Source organism: Pan paniscus, chromosome 20, assembly GCF_029289425.2.
Source record: "Pan paniscus chromosome 20, NHGRI_mPanPan1-v2.0_pri, whole genome shotgun sequence".
NCBI classification, from domain to species: Eukaryota; Metazoa; Chordata; class Mammalia; order Primates; family Hominidae; genus Pan; species Pan paniscus.
Window position 1 is genome coordinate 37,564,066 of NC_073269.2, and position 19,905 is coordinate 37,583,970.

Consider the following 19,905-nt stretch of genomic DNA (forward strand, 5'->3'; position numbering starts at 1 on the left):
GTTTGTGCTTTTTCCCCAAATTCCTATATTGAAGTTCACCCCTAAGGTGACGGCCTTAGGAGGTGGGGCCTTTGGAAGGTGATTAAGTCATGGAGATGGAGTCCTAATGCACATGATTGGTGGTTTTATAAAAGAGGCCCAAGAGAGATCTCTTTTCTTTTCCACCATGTGAGAACACAGCAAGCAGTCACCGTCTATGAACTAGAAAGCTGATTCACCAGACACCGAATCTGCCAGCACCTTGGTCTTGGACTTCCCAGCCTCCAGAACTGTAAGAAATAAATACCTGTCATTCGTGGGCCACCCAGTCTATAGTATTTGGTTATAGCAGCCTTAATGGACCAAAATACCATTCCTGTGCCCATCAGCAGCATGAAGAATAGGAAATGATATCTTCCCACTGTAGGTGTCACTGTTGACCTCCATCACACCTTCTTGCATCCACACCCTTGCTGTGGCCTCATCACAGGTTGCATATGCTTCCTTAACTCTGAGCTCTGAGGTTGGCTATGTGATTTACTTTTAGCCAATGGAATGTAGATGGAGACAGGAGGGTGCCAATTTTGAGATGAGGCATTTAGAAGCCCCTGATTTCAGTAGACCCTCTTGTGCCTCTGGTATCACCATGGGGAGAACATGCCCCAGTTACTTCTCTGATCCAAAAAGTGCGAGAGACAGGTGGAAAGAGACATTGTAGACAACCTAGCAATCACAGATGGAGAGCTGCTTAGTCAAGCCCATTCTAGATCATCCAAGCCCCAGCCAACTCATAGACACCTGGGTGGTAATGCAGGATTGCTGCTTAAGTCCACAAGTTTTGGGCTGTCTGTTATGCAGCAACAGCGAACTCATAACACTTACCTTTCATATTTATTTTGGAACCCCCCAGACCTAGCAAAACTCCCAGAATAGTGTAGGTGCCCAAAAAGTATTCGTTGTTTGAATGAATGAATTAAATCTCCTTTTTGTAAACCAACTCATCATAATGTCTCACTAACAGCTGGTATACATTGCAGTATTTATCTATGTGATTTTGGAGGAATAATTTAAAAAAACAATAACCAAGGCAAGACAGTAACCTCTCTTGATATGAGCTGCTAAGCATTTAAAGTCCTAGGAGTCAGAGATCACCTGGCTATCTTCAACATCACCTGCAGGCAGCTGGTGCATCACACTCTATGGTGTGATGAAGCCAGCCTCCTTCACCCCTGTCTAAACTCTGATGGGGAGAAATGAGCCAACATGGCCATGCATTTATCTGGAGTCAATGCTGATTCTGACTGCATGGCCACCTTTACCCTCAAGCATGTGAGTCCCATCAGAGAGGTTGCCAGTATGACATCAGATCCACTTTTCCTCCTATTTTTCAGAGGAAATGTTCCAACACATCTGAGGAAACACATGCCTTCCCAGACTGGCCTGATGCTGTTTCCCAGGAGCTGCATTCTGGAAGGTGGACCATCAGGTGGAAGAAGTATTCTTCAGAGAGCTGCCTTCCCAAGGGAATGGTGACAGCTTGCGCTTGCCGGGGAGTCCTGCTGCCTTCCGAGGTGTGAAGGGAAGGCATGCACTGTGCATATGCTGTACCATACAGTTTTGCCTACAACTGCTTGTAGCTTCATTGTAGCTGTGAATGCTCCGTTCCTCTCCTTTTCACCCCTGAAGATTCGCGAACATGCAGGATTGAGCTGTGCGAGGCATAGCATTCCCCACATGGTAGACGAAGGCGGATGTGGGTCTGATGGCTCTACCGCCGTCCACCCGGGCTGATGGACGTGTGTTCCGGGATATCAGAGCTTGCGGCTGACCAGCCCACATGTCCACGCAGCCCTCCCGCTGGCTGTGTTGACATTTTGGGTGTCACTGAAGGATTTTACTGGTGCAGACTTTACAAAGGCAAAATTGTTTCTCAAGGAAGTGGACATGAAAGATCTAAAATCAGGGCTGCTTAAAAAAAGCAAGCACAGATTAATGACCTATCTATATCCTACACGGTTTTAGGACTGCGCCTAGATGGGCTTAAAGACCCTAGCCTAAAAACTGTAAATGTGCTTCCGTCTTTGCCCTGTAGGACAAGAAAGCCTTACGGACTTGCTTCTAACTGTGAGAGGAGGAGAGGCCGGGAAGGGAGAGGGAGAAAAGGAGGAGAACAGGAGACGAGAAGGAGGGGAGAGTGAGGAGAGGAGGAGAGAGGCTTGTCAAAATCTTTTTAGTGCACAAAACTAATTTTGTTCATCTTGGATTTGGTGAGCTGGGTAATATTCTGTGCACGGCTCCTAAATGAATTATTAAATGTCAACTCAAGATGGCTTAACTAAAATACTCAATTTAATAACCAAAAGTATCTAAGGTAACAACAACAATTTTGCAGGTGATTGTAGAGTTGTCAAGTCAAACCATTATAGACAAGCATTTGGGGTTTTCACATAATCTCCTTCCACATCTCATCTTCTGTCACTAAATACCCACTCTGGTGAGCATATTCCATTTCAATAAAGATCATTGCTTCGGTGCCAGCTTCTTTTTATTCAGATTGAGCCAGAAAACCTTTTTTTTTTTTTCTAAAATATAAAGCTAAACAAGATCTCAGTCACAACCACCAAATCTTTATTAATGCATTCCTTGTGCTACTTCTGAATATTAATAAAAATTAATAATTAATTTTGCCTTTGGCATTGCAAGATATACTAGTTTTAATTAGTGTACTGTACTCCTATACAATTAAAAAATAATTGATGTCCATGCTTATTGGCGGTGTCTGTGATCTTCCTTTCTGTTGTTGTCAACAAATGCCTTAAAAAACAAGTTTCAAGAATGTTGTGCTGCCCACTTGATTTACACACCCAAAGTAACAGGCAAATCTTTTATGATGAAACAGAACAGTTTTCTGTTTAAATTATACACAAGTATATTAACTAGAAAGAGAAAATTAAAAGCTGATGGCTACAAGGAATAATGGAAAGTCTATAAAAATGTTTTATCTATCAACAAATTTGCCTGGAAAATATCAATGGTTGGCACCATCTCTCCGCTGAAACATGGGGAGGCCATCTTGGATGTGTTATGTCAATTCCATCAAGCATTTAATTCTGACGTCCTCCTTAATCAGCTTCAGTTATTTAAATTCAGCATATCATGTTACCGTTCTACTACATCATTTTAATTGTGCCATGAACTACTTTATTATAGAATGCTAAAGTATTTCCCTGTGCCTCCTTCTTCCTCTGTCTGAACAATGCGGGCTGTAGAGAGACAGCCCACGGTGAAAGGAGGGAAATTGCTTTCTTTGAAAATATTTGTGTCAAGAATCTTGCATAGAGAGAGGGTGGTGGTTGTTTTAGCAAGAAATAATTCAAATCCCACAGCACATGTTTCTTAGTTTTCTTTCTTTGAACCAGGATTTTTATTTTTTATGAAATCTCCATTGGACACCTACAAATGTATCTGTAATACCAAGAGGTAATAGGCTAAGAGGAAAGAGACTTAGGAAAACACACGGCAAGGAAGAAAGAGTCAATGTGAGATGCAGATTTCACACTTTACCCTGGACTCACTGGTTAATAAGGATGTTTACGGCAGAAAAATCACAAATTGATGCAAATTTTTATCATATTCATGATCTTAATAGCAATTTTATTTTTAAAAAAATCTACTCTACCAAAGTATCGGTCCTAAAAACGTAATCTTTGGTTTATTTTTCATAAGAGAATTGGCTTCAGAGAACCTATCACAATCTAAAATCATCTTGTCCATGTGTCTGTTTACTTGTTCATAATCTGCATCTCCTCCTAGGTCCAAGTGCATGAGCCCCGGTGCCTGACTGTCCCCTTCACAGCTGCACTCACAGTGCCGAGCACAAGCTCTAGCAGAACACTGACGTTTTGCAAACATCCGTGGAATGAATGTATTAATTCTGACTCAAAATACTTTTCTTTCCCTCCCCCTTTCTAGAGTCTTCTAAATTTTCTTTTTCCATGTCCATCAAAATGTGAATGGCTTAACCAGCTGTGGTCTAACTGTAAAATGTCTATTACTCAGTGATAAAAAATAAGCCATGAGTACACACAATACCACGTATGAGTCTCAAAACAATGGGTTGAGCCATATAAGCCAGCTTCCAAAGAGTCTACGCTGTAGGATCTAATGCATATGGAGTTGCAGAGCAGGGAAGGCTAAGCTATGGTGAGAGAAATCAGAACAGAGCATGCTTGCTTCTGGAGAGAATCTCCCCAAAAAGAGGCATGAGGGAACACTCCGGGGTCATGGAAAAGTCATAGAGCTTGATCAGGCTGATGTTTGCATGAATGTTATGCATGAAACTATACACCTAAGAGCTGTGCATGCATCCTATGTTAATTATGTCTTAATTTTTAAAATCTTAGTAACACATTTTTTTTCTAGTTCATTGGCAATGGAAGGAGGAAACTCAGAATATGAATACAGTTGAGAGGCCCTGGAATTCCTGTTTCCATATCACTACCTCCCTCCACAGATTCAGGGAACAGTGCTACTAAGCAGCAGGGTTGACAGATGTTCTCGCAACTCCCCTCTGCCCTGATGCATTTTCCTACCTGGTTTCACCCCACCCCCGGGGGCTGTAACAGGTCTCTCTCATGCACAGGTGATGAAGGCAGGGGTTCCTTCATTGCAAGCACGCCGTCTTGGATGCAAGGAAGCACCCAGCTCTCTGCCAGAAGCTGTGAATAACACTCTTAACAGTCCATGCAAATGCTGTGGTCTATGTCTGCATGCCCAGCTGGTCTGCTGATCAATTTTTACTTCTCAAATTGGGTCAGTGAAAAAGGACAGCGCTTTCTGTTCCTGCGATCTAAATTCTCAATGTGATCTAAATTCTATTAACACTGGGGAACCTGAAAATTCCAAAGCAAGCCTTTAGACTCACTGGGACCACCTTTCAGAAAGGCCCATTGACCTATTTTCTTTTTAAACTTTCCCTTTCTTTTAATTAAAAGGCCCAAATTTCCTGGATGTTAATCAAAGATTAGCTTAAGAATTAAAATGCTGTGCATCACTCAGAAAAAGAACCAAGTCGAATGGTGAACAACACTCCTCTCCTAATCAGTCCTGAACCACCTCGGAAGGACCTTCTGTGCAATTTCCTCGTGTCTGTGAGAGGAACCAAGACAAGTGGGAAGGCCTCCTGCTATTGTGTTCTGGTGGGGAGATGAGCTGTGGATCTGGGGCAGCCTTTGGGGATTCTCTGTTGCCTTCCTGTAAGAATTGGATCTTCTCCTCTGACTGCACCTGAGAAGTCCTGATTTTCTCATCCTGACTTTTCTTCTCTTTTCCTTTACTCATGGGTAATGGGTCCATATTCGACCAAAGGGTCTAGGCATCGCAGCTGGCCTTGAGCTTCCTGGTCCACTGTTTTTGATTGGCTCCTGGGGTGCATTGGAGACCTGCAGGTGTCTGAACTGCCAAAGTGAGTCCTACACCTGGGACAAACGCTCTTGGTCTGTCCAAAGCTGTCCCTTCCACAAATCTGTGTCTCTTGTTGTCCCTCAGGTTCACCTAGGATAGCCTAGGTCATGTCTCAAGGATGTTGAATGGCAAACAACACAGCCCCCACCCCCGGGCAGTGCAGGCCTCTGAGAACCACTTTCATTGCATGCAATGTAGGGACATTATCAGGGAAGAGACGAGATGCTGCCTCCAGCCAGAGGCAGAGGATGTCAGGGACAGTGTGTCCCGCAAGAGTGAAACTCAGGCTGCATCCTCAAGGGAGGGATAGTTTCAGGTGGAGGAGGATATTCTGGGCTCTGCAGGCAAAGGAATATTGTCTGATGAGAGAATAAGAGCTGTTTTCTGAAGAGCAGTTCTTCCCTGAAATTCAGACATTCCCATGCTGGCTTCACGTGTGTTGCCATCTCATGTCCCCTCTGAGCACATATGGCCTCCACAAAGCTTGCTGCAGTTGGGGCAGACAAGAGGGACACACGGAAAGCTGTGGGCGGCACCAGCCACCACGCACATCAGGGAAGAGCGTCAGGCGGTTCCACTGCATGTCTCAGGTCTGCCCACTGCTCCCTGTCTCTGTGCCCCGTCTGTAAATGGGGTCTGTGGGGTTGGACTCAGGGAGTTGTTGTGAAGGCTAATGAGGCCCATTGCACCCTGTCCCTTGACATGTTGTGAAGGCTGAATGCATGATAGCTATCATTAATCGTTTTCTAGGTTAGAATCAAAGGATAAGAATATTTGTCTTAAATAAAAAGCCACCAAAGGGTGACTTTTAAAGAACAAGAAACAAGCACTTTGGGAGGCTGAGACGGGTGGATTACTTGAGGTCAGGAGATCGAGACCAGGCTGAGCAACATGGTGAAACCCGGTCTCTAATAAAAATACAAAAAAAAAAAAAATTAGCCGGGCGTGGTGGTGCACACCTGTGATCTCAGTTACTGGGGAGGCTGAGGCAGGAGAATCACTTGAACCTGGGAGGCGGAGGTTGCAGTGAGCCAAGATCACGTCATTACACTGCAGCCTTGGCAACGAGAGCAAAACTCCATCTCAATAAATAAATAAATAATAATAATTATAATAAAAAATAAGAAACATCAAAAAGTCACAGAATCATATAACCAGGCCACTCCAGTCCCTGTTTTCTTTTTCTGTCGCCCAGCCCTGTCCTCAGTCAGCTCTGCCTTATCCCGACCGCTGAGTCTTACCTGCCCTCTCTCAGAGTGCAGTGTCCTCTGCTGAGCCCGTTTCAGTCAAAGTCACCTTTAAGGAAGTTTGTGTTTTAAAATGGACCCGAGATCAATGCCCCAACTGCAATACTGTTTCCACCACAGTGTAGTTTAGTGCATGCCCCTCGGAGACCTCAGCTTTCACTGCTCCCCCGCTCCCATGTCACCAGGGGTGAGGCTGGCCTTCTGGAGTCTGCAGCTCTGTGAGTCCCCAACAGGGTGGGGCTTATTTAGCGATGGCATCAGGCTGCAATGTAGGCTGAAACACACCTACCACACACTGCGTGTGCAGAATGCTTTCACACGCATTAATTAGTATGCGAGCTCTCCTCTGCCCTGGAGATGAAGGGTTTTTTTTAGGAATGTATCTCATTTTGCTTTATTAGGTAATAAATTCTTTAAGACTGGGGACTTGGTCTTATCCTTATGATCCCTCACAATACCTAAGTGTCCCTTGTGCATTTTAGATAGTCAATCTGTCAATATATATTTTATTTTATTGATTGATGGATGGATTGAGATGGAGTCTCACTCTGTCGCCCAGGCTGGAGTGTGGTGGCACAATTTCAGCTTACTGCAGGCTCTGCCTCCTGGGTTTAAGCAGTTCTCCTGCCTCAGCCTCCCAAGTAGCCGGGGCTACAGGTGCGGGCTGCCATGCCCAGCTAATTTTTGTATTTTTAGTAGAGATGGGGTTTCACCATGTTGGCCAGGATGCTCTTGATCTCCTCACCTCGTGATCCGCTTGCCTCGGCGTTCCAAGGTGCTGGGATTACAGATGTGGGCCACTGCACCCAGCCTTATTTATTTTACTTTATTTTTCCATAAGTTACTGGGGTACAGGTGGTATTTGGTTACATGAGTAAGTTCTTTAATGGTGATTTGTGAGATTCTGGTGCACCCATCACCCGAGCAGTATACACTGCACCATATCTGTTGTCTTTTATCCCTCACCCCCTTCCCACTTTTCCTCCCAAGTCCCAAAGTCCATTGTGTCATCCTTACACCTTTATGGCCTCATAGCTTAGCTCCCACATATCAGTGAGAACTTATGATGTTTGGTTTTCTATTCCTAAGTTACTTCACTTAGAATATTAGTGGAAACAAAGTTATCTGTGTGACATTTTGTTTCACTGCTCATCCTCCTCCCCTCAATTAGACTGTAGGTTCTGGGAGGTCAGGGATTGCATGGGCCTCAGTTCTTACCACATCTCTGACCCTGGCATAGTGCCCAGCATATAGCTAGTGATCAAGAAGTAGTAAATGGAAAAATAAATAGTCACATTCAATAGATATGAATATCCAGTCTTCTCTTGAGTCCGAAAACCAAGTGGAGTTTTCATGCCCCAGGGTGTTGACACCTCGCTGATTCCTGCCCTTGCAAGTCTCCCAGGAAAGCTAAGGTTCCCGCTGCCCTGTGTCCATAAGTTGTCTTGTGTCTGTCTCTGCTATCACACTGGATACTGGAACTGTCTCCCATACTAGGCCCAGGGCTGCTAGGGGACAGGGGCTTTGTCTGCATGTCACCTGAGCCATAGAGTGGTTGACACTAGCAGTGCCATACAGTGGGTGACACTAGCAGTTATCAATAAACACTTGTTTCAAAATTACGGCTGGGTGCGGTGGCTCACACCTGCAATCCCAGCACTTTGGGAGGTGGAGGCAGGCAGATCACTTGAGGTCAGGAGTTTGAGACCAGTCTGGCCAACACGGCGAAACCCCATCTCTACTAAAAAGGCAAGAATTAGCCAGGCATGGTGGCACACACCTGTAATCCTCACTACTTGGGAGGCTGAGGCAGGAGATTCGGTAGAACCCAGGAGGTAGAGGTTGCAGTGAGCCAAGATTGCGCCACTGCACTCCAGCCTGCGCAACAGAGTAAGACTCTATCTCAAAAAAAAAAAACAAAAAACAAAAACAAACAAACAAACAAACAAAACAAATTAGTCTTATCCTGGTCACGGTGGCTCATGTCTGTAATCCCAGCACTTTAGGAGGTGGAGGCAGGAGGATATCTTGAAGCCAGGAGTTTGAGACCAGCCTGGGCAACATAGTGAGACCCTGTTTCTACAAAAAATAAAAAATAATAAATTAGCCAGGTATGGTGATATGAGCCTGTACAGCTACTCAGGAGGCTGAGGTGGGAGGATCACTGGATCCCAGGTGGTCGAGGCTGCAGTGAGCTAGGATCAAGTCACTGCACTCCAGCCTCAGAGACAGAGCAAGACCCTGTCTCCAAAACAACAAAAACAGTTCATCTCATCTTTTTCCCTACCCACCCTGCTAACATTGTGGACCTGGAAATGGGCTTAAATTCTGATCTGCCATCAAGGTCACAAAGGACCTGAATTATGTTTGCCAGCCTTCCTCACTGCTGCCTTTAGAGAAGGAATCCAGGCATCCTTCATTCTAGGGGACTTCACACCATCAGCACGGTGGGAACACCCTCAGGAAAGGGGAGCAGAGGCCTCAAGGGGCTTTTTCTGCTCTGTCATTCCTCTGCTGTCGGATGGAGCTCGTTTCCAGCCTAGTCCACTCTAGGCCTCTCCTTGGACTACACAGAGAGACATCAAGATGAGAGCTGGCCCCAAATGGGGTTGAATGTTGTGTGTGCTTAACTTTTTGTGTAACTGGCCAACATGACATGTCTAACTATACAAATGGAAATTTTATGATGATAAGATCAGTAGTTACTGAGATATTTATGTGACAAGCTGACAGATATAAAACTACAAAGCTTGCTTTTATGCCTCCCATCTTTTCAGAGGAAAAATATATATACCGAGATGATGGGTCACTTTGAGGAGAATTTATGATCTCAATTACCTAATACCTGGTGAACTTCTAATATGCATGATGAAGTCTGTCTATGGTATTAAAAAGATAATCTTCATGTCCCAAGGCTGTAGCAAATAAGTTCATCCTGAAGAGGGATCCAAGTATCTCATCTTCTCCTACCCCAGGTAAAAACCCGAAAACCCTGCCCTGGAGGAAGGGATTTTCACCAGGTTGCATTGCACAAGCATCTTCCCAGCCTGGGTCAGGATGGCCTCACGTGGTCATCAAACACTAATCCATTCTTTGGAGAGAAATCTAAGTCCTGAAATAATTGTGTGTTGATAAAATATAGCAATAAAATACAACATTCCCTTGCCACTGCGGAGTGCACGTCAACCAAGAAAAACAGCAGAGGAAGCTGCGGGACACGTTGTGGGCACTGCGGCTGTGGCTGCTGCCAGATCTGTCCTTCAGTCCAGGTGACAATTGGCAATGCAACACCTCACCTGTGCACCTGGGACAGCCTTCTCTCCATGCCTGGCTGCTGCCACTTTTCCTGCTCTGATGGGCATGGGAGTTGCCAGGCTGACACTGGTGGTGTCTGGGATAAGACCTTGGCAGCTGGACAACCTGAGCTTTCTTGTTGCCTCGGTGCCCCTTGTTACCACTTCTGAGGAGTGCAGCCAAGCCCTGGTGCCATGAGTGTACCTCTGTGCCAAGCCATGACCTGGCACTCTGCAAGCCTAACTTCCTTTCACACTCACAGGTGCTTTGCAAGTGGAGGCACCACTCATCATCCTCATCACCAGACAATAACGAGAGCCTGGGAGGAAGGTGAGGGAGGCCTGTGCTCTGCCCTGTCGGTGGTTGGGAAGGCTGAATGAAGCATCATGCTTTGAGTCACTAAGTGTCACCTTCTCATGCTACTTACTCAAGATTGCACAGTCCTGATGGGGCTGGTGTTTAAAACCCAGTCTCCCTATATTCACAACCTCAAACCCTGGCTGTCTGGGGAACAGGAATAGATTAGAGGTGGACGAGACAGCAAGTTTCTCTCCTCTTTTGTAGTTGCTCCTTTACAATAGTGTCTCTTCCAGGGAATCATGGAGGGTCAGAGCTGAGTGGGCTCATTGCTAGACAGAGACATGGAACTCCAGAGAAGAGGGGGGCTTCTCCGAGGCCACACAGCAAGATGGTCTGCAAGGGAGGCCGAAAGCCCAGCTCCCTTCAGACCCTAGACCAACTTTCCACTCTGCCTCCTCCTGCCTTCTTTGAATTTCATATTTCACTTCGTTAATGCCCTGCCTCTGCCCAGCGCGTTGTCATGGTTTGATTATTTTAGGGGTGTTTGCAGGGCACTAACCTTTCCCCTCAGTGTGTTTGTGAATTCATTGTGTAAGCCTGTGTGTGTGTGAGTGTGAGCTGCGTATCAAACCCAAATGAAACTCTTTTACTGTATTTTATCCTATCGATCTTCTGTGTACTCCTCAGCACCATCTCATTTAAATAAAACTTCCATTTGTAACAATCCTATAAATAGAAAGTCTTATTGATCAGGGCCCCACCGGCAGGCTGCACTTTGGTTATCACTGAAGCCTGACCGGTTAATGCGAGGGCTACTATTTATTATGCAGCAAGACACAAGGCAAGGCCGTGCCATTTAGATCTCTAAACAGAAGCGTGCTCAGCTCCAGCAAGCAGATCCAATGGGGCTGTCCTTGGGATCACAATTTGCTCTTCATTAGCCATTTCCCAACCCCAGATGCTCAACAGGGTTGGCCTTGTTGGAGACACACTTGCCCCAGCCTGCATGGGAGAAGTCGGTTATTCACCATGGCAATGAAGATGTTAGTTCAGGAACATTACAAAAGCTGGGTTCTGGCCTCATGTGGCGGCTCATGCTTGCAATCTCAGCACTTTTGGAGGCCAAGGTGGGAGGATAGCTTGAGCTCAGGAGTTTGAGACCAGCATGGGCAATATGGTAAAGCACCATTTCTACAAAAACATACAAAAATTAGCCAGGCATGGTGGTACACCCCTGTAATCCCAGCTACCCAGGAGGCCAAGGTAGGAGGATCACTTGAGCCCAGGAGGCAGAGGTTGCAGTGAGCCAAGATCGTGCCACCACACTCCAGCCTGGACAACAGAGCAAAACCCTGTCAAAAAAAAAAAGCTGGGTTCTTCTCCACTTGGAGGTCATGCTGGGGAAATGTGAGTGGGCTTGTGGTCAACCAGAAATGTTAAACTAACCACATTGAAGTGTCAAGATTCTCAGCAGTACTAAATGCTCACTATGAGCAGGATATGGTTACCTAGGAGTGGAATTTCTTTCTGTTGGAAGCTGTACTTTAGATCATGCAGCTATTGCTTTGCTGAATAAGCCACTAACCATTGTTGTCATCATTCTGCTGGGCCTTTCTTAGAAATTGCCAATAACGCCAACCAGTGTTCCCAAAAGGTTTGCAATCAAACGGCTTCCCCCAAATCCGTGGAAGGCATAAGTGGAATGCTGGGATACTCATGGAAATAAGGTCACATTTATGCTACAAGTGGAGAAATTTGGCCCAAACCCCTTGCTTGCTCCCAGGGGCCCTGCTCCCTAGCCAGGCCGAAACTTCCTGCTGGGGCTTGCCTGTGTCTGAGGCTCCATGCTGGGTCTGCTGACGGATGGACCTGTGGATACTGAACACCATAGCCAATAACCTGAATGCTGGATGTGCTGGAAACTCACTTCCACCAGAATGCTGCAGAGACCCATCAGAGAAGCTGTTCTCTCATTCCAGACCCCAAAACCTCCAGGACTGCTGGTTTCCTCTGCCCCATCTGCCAATATTGGATAGGTAGCCACCTTTCAAGTCCACACGGCACAGCAGGAGCTAGAGTGTCATGTTCCTTGGTTTTGTCTTTGGTCTTGTGGATCTCCCCTTGTGTCCTTAGCTGTCTGTCCCTATTTAAAGCAAAGAGAAGGTGATCATGTTAAGGAGCCAGTCCAGTGTCCCCTGCCACTGGGCACTTATGTTTTCCATTAGATCTCTCCTCTGAACAGAATGCTTGACAGGTATCTCCGGACACACTAGGGTGAGGGCTTGTTTACTTGCTACATGGCTTCAGGGCAACTGGGAAAAGACCTGCCATCAGACATGGGGGCCCTGACATGCCAGTATCAACAGGAAACATCCCTGGGCCATTGGTGTCACACAGTAGCCCAGGTTCACACACACACACACAAACACACACACACACACACACACACACACACAGCTATAAGCAAGAGTATCTCTTTCTGTGCACAGTGCGGTCTACTGCTAGATCAGAAAAATAAGCACAAGGACACTTCTTTCCAAAGCATCAACATGGCCTACAGAAACTAAGCGGTCTGAACACTCAGCCTAAAACATCTGTTTCCTCGGGTTTATCCAGGAACAACAGTTAGAACTTTCATGGGTACTTGTTCTATATCAGAGTAACTAACACGTTCATTCAGAGAGGTGTCCCAGGAAAGAGAAAATATGTATCAATGAAGTAATCGCATCTCCTTTGTAACTAGTTGAAGGCAAAAATAATGGTTTTTCCAGTTACTTCTGGGTCTGTGGAAGTTAAAAAATCACTCGGCCCAAGTTCCTGTGGGGACACTCGGCTTCCAAAGTGATCTCTAAACTCTCATTTATGGTCCTCTCTCATTAGGCCAGATGCTGAACTTGCTCATCTGTTACACTGCAATCTGGGTCTTCATAAGGTCTTTTTTACTGTTAAATTTTAATAACTTGTGTTATAGGTAGGATAGAAACAATATCTTAGTGGCATTTAAAAGCAAATCTATTAAATTTGAGGGTAACGGCATTACATGGCTAGAAACATTATCATTTCAATCCTGCGGGGGAAAATGGCTACCATACGAGCGAAGGAAAATTCTGTACTTTGGAAAACACAATCCAAGTCTAATATCATTTGTGAGAAGGAAATTCTTTGCTCATTACCAGGGAGATTGTTTTTATCTTACCTAGAACTAAAGTTATTAAAGTTTGAGAACTGTAAAATGCTTAATGAGAAACTGCAGAATAAATTAGAGCAGCCAGGACCTGCGCTGGTATTTGCCGATGATAAACTTCAAATCTCGATTGTGGGATAGTGCCTTGGCTTACCCAGAGCCCCCCTTGTGAGTGTACAATGACTAAATGGTTAAACGGAGCAGTAAAATATTAAGTAGGTAACCACGGAAACCATGATGCTGTCCAGTGTGGGGACAGACCGGGGAGCATTTCCTGTTGGATTCAAGGGAGGCGTTGATATTCCAGCCAAAAGCCAAAGCAGCTTGACCCATCTTCTGGACTTGCTTCACTATCCTGCCCCTGTATAGACCCTGCATGCGATGAAGAGGAGAATGTTCTGGCAGGCACAGAAAGAGACGCAGCAGCTTGCATACGAGACAAGCAAAGAGAGGCACAAATGACTAGCTGCAGAATATTGCCACCTGCCAGGAGTGTCCACCGGGCCCCCCCAAATCACACAGCTGAGGAGGTTCAATTGCAGCTCTGGGCATCTACAAACTGTAACAAAAGTGCCAATATGATTAGCCAAGGAGAGGCTGGCTCTTTGCTTCTTTAGGGGAGGGGAGGTGGAATTGTTCACTAATCTCCTCTGCACTGGGCCCAAGGACTGTTCCATCTGGTGTTAGCTCCTTGGGACCGTGAACTGTGTGGTCTACTTGCCACTGCACATGATAGGTTACCTTCTACTAAAATGTCCCTTGTCCTCCTGGAGTCCCACTTTAAAGCATCTCCTGAACACTGCTGTAGATCACTGGTTAGACCAACCTGAAGAGCGTTTTAAAAAATATTCATGGCCAAGAGCCACACTGGGAGACTCCCATTTTATTAGTTTGGAGAGAAGATGGATATCCATGTGTTTTAAAGGCTCCTTGGCACAAGCCAAGGGCTCTGGCTGAGAACCATGAACTCTGACCAGTTGTTCACAATCTTTACTGCACATGGGGCTCACCTGGGGAGCTTTAAAACTACTGATGTGATGCACGAGTCCCACCCCCAGGAATGCTGCTATGATTGTTCTAGTGTGCGCAATCGGGACTGAGACCCATTCCTGCCTTGGAGTGTGGGCCCTGAGCCAGTCTCAACATTCAGGGAAGAAAGAACAGAGAGTGCCTCATTGTCTCTGGGTAAAGTGCAGGGTGTTGCAATTGCAGAGAGGGGATGCTGGTTGGTGGCAAACAGGCACTTGGACCTGTGAGGTTTCCTCAGGGCTCTTGCAGACTCTTGGAGTGGTTTGCATGCACTTGGTAAGAGTATAAAAGCACCAAGAGGTCGTATAGATTCCCACCCGTGTTTCCCAAAGTCTCAGAGTAGAGAAAAGGAGTTACTGACTGCTTTCTGCACTTTCTGTGGGCACAGAAGCTGAGAGGGGCTGGAGTCCTAGTGGGGGATGGATGAGTGTTAAGGTTGGAAAGGTGTTTGAGGATCAGGAGTGAAGAACCTTGAATGTCAGGGTAGAGGGATCTGGCTCTTATTCTATAGGCAATGGTGCATCTTGGAAGGGTTTGGGGCACATCAGTTTGGGACATAGGGAGGGGAATGTGCTCAGAGCTGAGTTTAGGAAAATTAATTTGCAGGGATAGGACTTGAGGAAGACACTAGAACGAAGAGATGTTGACTAGAAGCAGTTATAACGGGTCAAGAAAGGGGTGATGTTTGTCATCCTTTCCTTAGAAAAACCAAGAACATACACTTGGTGTTGTTCAGGGTCTATGATCCCTCCCAGATCTCACTTGGTATGAAGGATGGAATTCTGTTCAGACAAAGGACTTGTTCAGGCCAAAGAGCCAAACTGGTCCCACAGGCGTGTGAATCAGGCTGTTTGAGAAGGACTTTCTGAATGGTGTCTCTTATGGAAAACTGGAAAACACACTTGCCAGCAAGTATTCCAATTCAAAAATACTAAATTCTGAGTCAGCCTGATACCTCCCCCTGGGTGCATTTGAGCTCCAACTTAGAGATGGGCACTGCATTGGGTGACTCCAGTTCTCTTGCTACCCGCTTCTACTCCTTGACAGAAGGTGATATGGTTTGGATCTGCCTCCCAACCCAAATCTCATGTAGAATTGTAATACTCAGTGTTGGAGTTGGGGCCTGGTGGGTGGTGAGTGGCTCATGGGGGCAGCAGTTTCTCATGAATGGTTTAGTACCACCTCCCCACTGCCCTTGGTACTTCATAGTGAGTAAGTTATCTCAAGATCTGGTTGATTTTTTTTTTTTTTTTTTTTTTGAGATGAAGTCTCACTCTATCGCCCAGGCTGGAGTGAGGTGGTGTGATCTTGGCTCACTGCAACCTCTGCCTTGCGGGTTCAAGCCAATTCTCCTGCCTCAGCCTCCCGAGTAGCTGGGACTACAGCCAAGTGTCACCAAGCCTGGCTAATTTTTGTATATTTTTTAGTAGAGACGGGGTTTCACCATATTGGCCAGGCTGGTCTCATACTCTTGACCTCATGATCCACCTGCCTCAGCCTCCCAAAGTGCTGGGATTACAGGTGTAAGCCAATGCACCTAGTCGATCTGGTTGTTTAAAAGCCTGTAACACCCCTCACCCCTCTCTGTTCCTCTGGCTCCCACTATGTGAAATACCTCTCTCCCTTTTGCCTTCTGCCATGATTGTAAGCTCCCTGAGGCCCCTTGATGGGTGCTTCCATGCTTCCTGTACAGACTGAAGGACCATGAGCCTATTAAACCTCTTTTCTTATAAATTACACAGGGTTGGGTATTTCTTTATAGCAATATGAGAATAGACTAATACAGGAGGCATCTTCCTCCTAGTATTTTGTGTCTTTCATCTTGTTCTCTCCATATACGGAGTGGTGTGGGGAAAACCCGTAACGAGGTAATGATGGGTGGAGAACAAGGTGCCAAGAGAGGCTTCAGATCTCTTAGCCACTCAACCAACTCTGTCCACTGATGGCTGTGGATGAGCTGGGCCCTAGCAAGCTCAGGACCAGCCCAGGGAGACTTCCCTGCACCCCTCCCTCCACCAGGCAGAAAGTGTAGGCCCTCACCTTCCACCCCTGGCAACCCCTTATGTCCCCCTTCTGCTTACAAGCATGCAATTACTCACAACTCCAAGCCCAAGAGGGGGTTGGGGAGGGGAACAGCTCTACTTGCAAATTACTGAAGATTGATTTGCATCACTTTCCTTTAATTATGTAAGAATGTGTTAGAAATTATTAGGTAAAAATTTGACGTAACTCTTCTTCAATTAAACACAATGATGGAGGCAAAATCTCTATTAGTGTGCAAATTCCTTGGGAGAGCATCTTCTCCGCACAGCGGAATGTCTATTAGCTTTCTGCCAAAATAAAGGTCACCAGACAGGAGCCTTCCCCATCACACTCTTACTTCCTTGGACATGCAGTGTAATCAGGCAAGATGTGTCACACTCAGGAAACCAATGGTGCAATTATACTGAATATACCCAGTGCATTACAACCTGGTCCCCTGTTCCCTAAAGGTGCTCAGAATCTCATAGATCCTGGAGACTGGCTTAAGAGAGGGGAGGACAGATGTTTAGTTCCAAGAGCTGGAGTTTATCCTTCCTATTGTCCTGATTTAAGGAAGAGGCAAATAATCCCAGTGCCTCTTGAACCACCCCAAGTACAAGAAGCTCACTGTGGGTGATGTAAGCTGCAAAGAACATTTAGAGGGAGAGGGAGAGAGAGAGAGAGAGAGAGAGAGAGAGCCTCAATCCACAAACTCAGAGTGCAAGAATGCAACCTTCTTCATTTTTCTGCAAAAACTTAATGCTTACTTTGAGTCTTCATTCTGTTGTGTGACAAATTAATATCAGATTGTTTGCAGTTCTTGTCCAGGATTGGTGTAAGTTTCAGAAATTTATTATGCACAGCTAAGTGGCTGACAGAAGGAGGAAGGGTTCAGTGCTTGGTCTTCAGTCCATGCTGGCATCCACCAAAAAGTGCATGGTTCTGCCTGATTCTTGGTTATTGATTTCAGCAGGCCACAGCTTACAGCATCTCGCTTATCACAACAGAAAATAGGATCTGAGACATATTTGCAAATGGGTATTTCTAAGAGAAAAAAACAAACACATACACACAACCGTGGGTACAAGACATCTTTGAACTCAGCTAGCCCAGCATCTATTATACTTAATTCTGGTAAGATCACACTGATTTTCTTTTGGGAGACTAGCCCTTCTCAACTCTCAGTCTAGATTATTTGAGTGAAATTGACTTTCTATCTTAGGTCTAGAAGGGGAGACGTGACTTAGCCAACCGGCCCGTTTTGTCACCCTAGAACTTCAGGATTGTCCACGGAGGGTCTGCCCCTGGAACTTGGCTAGAATGGCTTTGGAAGAAGCACTGTTTCCTGGGGAGATCACTAAACTGGAAGGCTCAAGCTGGGAATGGCTGGTGGTAATCTGCCACAGGCTGGAGACAACTTGCCTGAGAAAGAAAGTAATGTGGAAGACTACAGAGCTGCGAGATGGAAAGAGACGGGGTTCTCAAGGCATTGTTGAAGCCATCCATACCCAAACACCTTTCAGTTACTTGAATTGGTAATTTCCCTTCTCTGTTCAGGCTAGTTTGAGCTGGGCTTCTGTTGCATGTAACCAGAAAAAATGTAAGTAGAACACTACAAATCTAAAAGTGAAAATCATTCCAGCTCAAGAATGACTTACGGACAGGATAGATCCAGGTATGGAGGGGCCTGAAACTGGTCCAATTTTAAGAAAAATAATACAACTTTAAAAATACAAAAACAGGCACAGAGCCTGGGAAGGGGCGCATGCAAATGGGACCCATGGAATTTAAGCTCCTTTAGCTTCATTGCAGTTGGGAGGCCTGGGTACTTGTCTCCATTTCCCCGAAAAGCCTTTGATAAAATCACTTCATCTCTTAAAGTCTCCATCTCACCATTGAGAGCAAGATGGTTGATCTCAGTTAAATTTCATCCAGCTCGAAAAACACCATGTCTCTACAATCTTTGCTGAGGAAATGACATTGCTTAAAATTATATTTTTTTGATACTTGCTTGAATAAAAGTTTCTTTGTCTGTCCAGGACCTGCCTGGGTGTTCTGATGCTTGGAACCTCTACATCCTTCTTCCATGCCTCCTACATGTGGGTCGCTCTACTGGTCCAGTGAATTCACGACAGCTGTTCATTTCTGCCATTTTGGTAAGCATAAGGCCAACCAGGAAAGGAAGGCAGATCTTGAAAGAATAATACCAAGCTATTGTACTCTCTTAGGAAGTGTTTCTTCCTCAGCTGTCTGGGCAGAGAAGCTTTCTTAAAGAATGTTTTCATACAAAATTTCTAAAATACTGAAAATACAATAAGATTAACGGCCCCTGGAGGCTATGGCTTAAATATTTTATCTTCTTAGATATCAGTTACACTGCACTTTCCTCCAAGGATCTAAAGTCTTTTAAATATAGCATCTAATTAATCCTCCTGTCATCTCTGGATGGAATAGCATCATTACCCCGATTTCACAGGTGAGGACACAGAAGCTATGGGAGGGGTGTCCACAGGCAGAGGCGGCCTGATTCCAATCAGTAGAGACCTCGGCCACAGCACTGGTGACTGACCCAACAGGGACATCATCAGGAAAAGTCCATTCAGAAGATGACACTCCCGCCCTACACCGCAGAGCTTATAGACTACAGCCAGCAGTCAAGAAAATGGTACCATAGGAGGCTGGGGGACATCTCTGCCTCCCATACACAGACAAGGCCTCAGAGAGAGAGTGACTCACCTCACCAAGAAGTGACAGATTCATGATCCTGATGACTGCATGGCCAATGAATTACACAATCATTGCGTCTTCACAAACAGAAACAACCACTTTATTAATACAGTTGTTGGATCAAAATGGTATTTTTTTGGCCGGGCACGGTGGCCCACGCCTGTAATCCCAGCACTTTGGGAGGTTGAGGTGGGTGGATCACGAGGTCAGGAGATCAAGACCATCCTGGCTAACACAGTGAAAACCCGTCTCTACTAAAAATACAAAAAAAAATTAGCCGGGCGTGGTGGCGGGCGCCTGGAGTCCCAGCGACTCGGGAGGCTGAGGCAGAAGAACGGCGTGAACCCAGGAGGCGGGGCTTGCAATGAGCCGAGGTTGTGCCACTGCACTTCAGCCTGGGCGACAGAATGAAACTCCGTCTCAAAAAAAAAAAAAAAAAGATGTTTTTTTCTCCCCAAATAACCAGATAACCGCACAGATTGTCATTTGCTTCCATTCACCTGACACCTGCCATGTGTATCAGACATATTGGCCATGCATGACCTCTGTTTCCCAGCCCTGAAATGTACCTGCTGCTACCCTCATTCAGAGAGGCAGGAGACAGCTTAAACAAGCTTATCAAATTGGTTCCAGCAAGAGAACTAGTGGACAACAGGGCCA

General features: G+C 45.7%; 1 protein-coding gene across 1 annotated transcript; it reads left to right on the top strand.

The window, feature by feature from the left end:
* Positions 1–1,242: 1,242 nt before the first annotated feature.
* Positions 1,243–2,001, top strand: LOC100968114 (uncharacterized). Its single transcript, XM_008969272.1, is given in 2 exon segments — positions 1,243–1,304; positions 1,617–2,001. Coding segments are annotated over 2 exon segments (447 nt in total).
* Positions 2,002–19,905: the final 17,904 nt, after the last annotated feature.